This window comes from Aplysia californica, unplaced genomic scaffold, assembly GCF_000002075.1.
Source record: "Aplysia californica isolate F4 #8 unplaced genomic scaffold, AplCal3.0 scaffold00409, whole genome shotgun sequence".
NCBI classification, from domain to species: domain Eukaryota; kingdom Metazoa; phylum Mollusca; class Gastropoda; order Aplysiida; family Aplysiidae; genus Aplysia; species Aplysia californica.
Genome location: NW_004797679.1, coordinates 216614 through 222706, shown reverse-complemented (window position 1 = coordinate 222706; position 6093 = coordinate 216614). Strand labels below are relative to the sequence as shown.

At 40.4% G+C, this 6093-nt stretch overlaps 1 protein-coding gene across 2 annotated transcripts in view; it reads right to left on the bottom strand.

Annotated features, from left to right (window-relative positions):
* Positions 1-3491, bottom strand: part of LOC101849630 (activating signal cointegrator 1 complex subunit 2 homolog) — a 6037-nt gene extending 2546 nt beyond the window's left edge. For both annotated transcript variants that reach the window (XM_013085812.2, XM_013085813.2), the window contains exon 1: positions 3113-3491. In XM_013085812.2, the coding sequence (XP_012941266.1) occupies positions 3113-3255 (143 nt within the window). In that variant the 5' untranslated portion in view covers positions 3256-3491. The remainder of the gene's footprint in view (positions 1-3112) is intronic.
* Positions 3492-6093: the final 2602 nt, after the last annotated feature.

The window sequence follows — 6093 nt, the reverse complement described above, 5'->3', positions numbered from 1 at the left end:
AGAGAAAGAGTGAGAGTAACTGCAAAGTCTCAAAACAAAATAGTTAGAGAAAGTTAGGAGAAAGAACGGAAATGATTGGCTAGTTTTAGATTATTCTTTTCAACGAAAACAGTAATTCTTATCCCACTCCACCCCCTTTACTGAAGTTGAAGGGTTCAAATTTAGTTCCAATATAATGTAGCTTGCCAAGGGTGCTGTCTTAGTTTGAAGAGTCTTTGCATAGTATACAGATATGTATAAATTTTAATTAACTTGAAGTAGATGAGTAAGGGCAGGAACATATCATCGGAGACCCGCGACCCACACGCACAGCTGGGAACCTAGAGAGCAGACAATAGGTAACAGGTTACATACAACATACAACAGACACAGACGCACACACCTGGGAACACAAAATACAGACAACTTATAACTTATACACACACACACACACACACACACACACACACACACACACACACACACACACACACACACACACACTCACACATGGGAATCGAACTCACATCTACGTGCGACAGCGAAGCACCTAACTGCTTCATCATCGAAGCCGACGACGACGACCACGATGATGATGATGATGATGATGATGATGATGATGATGATGATGATGATGATGTTTGGCATCCTTTGTCTTTTGATGATGATGATAATTATGGGGATGATGATGATGATGATGATGATGATGATGATGATGATGATGATGATGATGATGATGATGATGATGCCATCATTTGGAGGCTGGTGTTTGGCATCCTTTGTCTTCCTTAGCTAGTGTTGTTTTTATTGCGCCTTGTGGAAGTGCTTGTTCTGGTGCTGTTTTTTTTTGCAGAGATCTTCGTCTTCAGCCTCGTTTGATAGCGGTGTTGACTTAGGTGCCTTTCCAAGTGAGAGCTTGGCTGTTTGTTTTCGTCTGATTTTTGCTGTAACATTTTGCTACGTTCTGTGGCCTGTTTCGTTTCTGTCGCTTTCTTCGGTTTCGTTGCTTGCTTCGGTTTCGTCGCTTGTTTCGGTTTCGTCGCTTGTTTAGGTTTCGTCCCTTGTTTCGGTTTCGTCGCTTGTTTCGGTTTCGTCGCTTGTTTCGGTTTCGTCGCTTGTTTCGGTTTCGTCGCTTGTTTCGGTTTCGTCGCTTGTTTCGGTTCTGTCGCAGCTTGCTTCGGTTTCGCCGCCTGCTTCGGTTTCGGCGCTTTTTTCGGTTCTGTATTTTGCGTATGCTCTTCACTTTGCTTCTTCTGCGAAAGGCTAAGCTGGAGTTGACAGATGTCGGCGAGGGGTAATATTTCATCGACACATCCCTGTGTTGTGTCCTCCATGGGTTGAAGCTGTATGTCCTCGAGCTCCGGCATTGTGTCGTCATCGTACTGTGGGAGGTAGATGTCGAGGGAAGCTGGGTCCACGTCCAGCCAGTCAGTGCTGAGTCTGAAAAGGTAGACACGGGTTCTTGTGTCGAACTTTTGAGTCATGCTGCTCTTGGTCTCTGTCTCTGTCTGTCTCTCTGATTCTCTATTTATTCTCTTTGTTTCTCTCTCACACAAATAATGTCTCTCTCTCTCTCTCTCTCTCTCTCTCTCTCTCTCTCTCTCTCTCTCTCTCTCTCTCTCTCTCTCTCTCTCTCTCTCAAAAACACTGGCTCTCATTTACCAGCCCCCCCCCCCAACGCACACATACGAACACACTCTCACTCTCATTTTCTCTCCCATTCTCTCTCTCTCACTCTCTCTCTCTCTCTCTCTCTCTCTCTCTCACACACACACACACACACACACACACACACACACACACACACACACACACACACACACACACAGACTCTTACGCCCGCATAAAATCACAAACAATTACATATATTAAACATACATACATACAAGCATACAGCACACCTCCCCAGCCCCGTATTGTTTTTTTTTTTCTCCAGAGTGAGTCAGGATTATGACCTGGAAGTCAAGCCCACTACTTGCGTGTAATATTCTTTCACCGTAGTGTGCACAGTTCCTAATATCTATATAATAAACTCGCTCTCATGTGGGTACTTCATCTTTGGACCCATCCTTGCCAAATGAATCTTCCCATGTAGCACGCTAAAAAAAAAAGAAAAGCAAAACAACTCTCATCTGTTTCAAAACGTGCCCATAGTAGTACATGTAGTATTGATCTTGTATTGGGAAAAGCAAAACCTGAAGAAAATGGAGAAAACTGAATGTTTATATATATATAGATCTAAATATACATGTATAAATTTATGTGAGTGAGAATATACATGTACTTTGGACAAAGAGAGAGAGAGGGGGGGGGGAGGAAGAGGAGGAGGAGGGCTGGTGGTAGAGAACGATTTTAGAAGGGTTGGGGGTATTTACATTTTAGTTTTTCGAAATTACATATTTATAGAGAAAGAGCATACATTAGCATTAACAATTATATTTTTATGTGGTTTTATATTTTTGTTCTAATTTAGGCTATATGTGTAGCAGGAATACCCCCCCTCCCCACCCGTAGAACGAGGCTACGATATTCTCTATAGCCGTAATAATATAATACATAATATACCCAGATGAACCAAAAAAACCTCCTTTTTTCCCGTGGAGAGTATGACGATGAGCTGACTTTTTTTTATGTTCTTCGCTCACAGACTCCATAACCACTGCCACATTCGCAGAAGTGCACACTTGCTTCGGTCTCCCACCTGACTGTGGGTTACCCTGGTTTTTTATCTCTTTGTTTTTATTTTCAGCAGAGCCATGTGACTTTAAGTCAGCCACCCACCTAAAGTATTGTTACTTTACTTGGTATTTTCTTACGGCAGTTGGTGTTAATTCCAACCCGTTTACAGCAGAAATCTCGTGTCTGCATAGGGGGCTTTGTTACGATATGTGTTTCAACTATAAAATTACGTTCAACAGTAAACTGTATCTTCGGAGTAGCGATGCCTGTTTCCAAGGTACTGTTGTTCCTGTTAAGTGTTTCTCCTTTCGGATGGTTAAGTTTACTTCCTGTCAATTTTTCTATGAATTGTGCACTTTGGTGGAGAGTTAAAGGCTTTCTAGCGGGTAAAGGGGGTTGTTGTAGTTGGGTTTTTTTGTCAATAGTTACTTTTATACATATTATGTGTACCTACCTTACTTGGGCTCCGGCTGCCTCCTCACCCGGTGACGAAGAAGATTTCTCCTCAGAAGCGTCCGGTTTATTTCCAGATTTCTGCTCCGACTTGCGCCCCGAGTTTTTCTCAGAATTATTATTTTTCTTTCCTCCTGGATCCATTCTCGAACGTCTGTCTAGATCTAGTCACCTCGAATTAAAACTGGAAATATGTCAATGGCTGTAAAAATATGATTATATTTTATAAATGGTGCATGAAAAAGCCCACCGAATTGGTCTTGGTTGTATCGCTGTAATCACACGAACAAGGTCTGTCCCACGACTGAAATGCTCTCTGGGTCTGAAGACACTTTGATCAAGGCGAGATAAGATTTCGTTAACGTCGTGCAAATCGCGAGGAGTCAAGTTTGCTGCTCATATGATATCTCTGCCTTCAAAAATGTGTGTTGTTGTACACATGTCGGGTGTTGTCTCAATCCGATTTCATGAGAGGTAGTCATGAGTTAAAGAAATTGGTAGGCTTTCCTCGCTCTCGCTCTCTCTCTCTCTCTCTCTCTCTCTCTCTCTCTCTCTCTCTCTCTCTCTCTCTCTCTCTCTCTCTCACACACTCTCTCTCTCTCTCTCATTTATTATTGTTTTGGACGGCTATTCTGTAGCTGAGCTGTTTAGCTTACATGTGTCAGTGTGTAGGAACATGTGCCCTACCGTCTTTCTCTCTATTATTTTTTTTTCATGAGCTCAGAAGGGGGATATAAATCTTGGCAAAAGAAGAGGTTTGGTTGTTTGTGTATGTGTAATTTTCATTTTTTAATTTTATTTATTTATTTTTATTTTTTTTTAGGGGGGGGGGGTGGATGTGGAAACAGTACTCAAGCTCTCCTGTGACACTATTGGGAGGGAACAGAAAAATTACTTTGTATTTCTTGTTGTCTTGGGGTCGTGAATCACGTCCAAAACTTTGATTTCCGAAATGCCTACTTTGTTTTGTTTTGTTTTGAATATAAAGACTCAAACAACGCTATATAATAACACTATACTGCTGTACGCTGACAAAACGCCTTTTACGTATTCATAGCAGTTTCAAGCATACAATGATTTTCAGTTTTCTTGTGATATTTGCTGAGCATAGGGAATGACATTCTCTCGGGGGTGCAAAATCAACCATTGATGTACTGTGCAAAATAGTTTAGGTATTAGTCTATATTTTAAAAAAAAGAAACGAAAATCGTTGATTTCTCGAAACTGCTGTAAATAAGAAAAAGGTGTTTCGTCAGCGTACCATAATATACTATTATTATTTAAACCTGCACGATGGTTGTTTTTTTGTTGACTTAAAAGGCATTAAACTTCAGTGTCTCCTAAACAGTTCCTCCCATTAGGCCTTTCACCAACTTGTTATCTGTTGCCGACTCCAGGCAAAGCATTGTATGCAAATTAGATATTTTGCTTGCATCACGCAAAGCTTATTGTACAACACGGTTTCTCTTACATGCGCGATCATTTGCCTTGCGTGGAATCTGCAGCGGCTCCTCGAATCACTCAAGAAAACGGATGATTTTGAAACGTGGGCATATTTTTAGTCCCAATTTCATTTTATATTTGCTAGGAATAATTGTTTTGCATTAGATTCCATACATATGAGCCGTTCCTAAAAACAATTGAGGCAATAATTTCGATCTGAAGGCTTCATGGCCCAGATTTGGACCTATCTAGATCTAGGTCAGCTCTGTGTAGCGTCAAACCACAGACTCGAGATTTTGCCTGTCTTCGGCAAGCGGCAAATGGGCGCGCATCATTTTTCTTGCCTGTCATCTGGGCGAAGACGTCACTCGAAAACGCATTGCTTGCAACATTTAAAATATTATAGTAGGCGTCCCGCCTGTAAGACGTACAATAATAATAAATGAGCCAATGCTGTGTTAGTGGCGTGTAGTTGGCTGAATTACCGCGCACTAAAAGTTCACCTCACCAGTTTGTATTATCTGAGCTAGAGTGCCGATGAACCGGGTTTGAATCCCACACTGGCCATTCTTGAATGTGCGTTGTTTTGCGGGTTCTCAAGTAGCTCCAACCACTCGGCTATATATCGGAGATGGGCCTTCAGTCCGAAGGTACGTTCTCTTTTTTTTTTAAAGAAAAGAAAAAGGAAAAGAAAAAATATAAGCGTTTAAGAGACTTCGTTTGTAGTTGGCGGGTGCCCTGGTGTTGTTACTATTCTTTCTTATCAATCATCTATCGTCTTTATCTCACACCCTTCTTCTATATATTTGAAAGTTACATCTTCTTGTAGTAACTCTCGCAGTCTTTGGCACTTACATGACTTACTTGTGTTGCAAGTGCCCTAAAATCTTTACTAAAGCTACAAAGAAAAAGATGGATTGATAAAATCATGCCATACACGGTAGCTTCGTTGACTCAACATTCTGTCCAGTTTAAGGGCCGAAGGCTTTTCCCTGACCTATTTTTACGCCCCTACCCAACCAAAGGAAAGATTTCAAAACATCCAACTAAATACACGCAAACCATATCATATGGCCCATCGAACTGAAGGTTAAAAAATAATCTATCAGATCTTATTGAAGATTTATTCCAATTACATTAGTTTGGGGGTTTCTAAAAGTGATAATGCAATATCGAAGGTGTCGTATGAAATCAATAATTTTCCATCTTCGAAAGGTCATAACCGAAAAAGTACAACAACAGCATCGTTCAAACTTCCCAGGTAGGTTGCATCCTGCAATGCAAAAAAAAAAATGTTGAAAGTTATGTACGTGCACCTATTATAGAAGTGAAAATATGAGACATATACTGAAATCAGGGGATCACTTTTCTTTTCATTTTCACATTGCGAAGGGGACAGAAAAAAGCGTTGAAATGACCCCCCCCCCCCCCCTCAAAAAATTTTTTTTTAAATAAATAAATAAATAAATAAATAAATAATAAATAAATAAATAAATAAATAAAATAAAATAAAATATTTAAAAAAATAAATAAATAAAT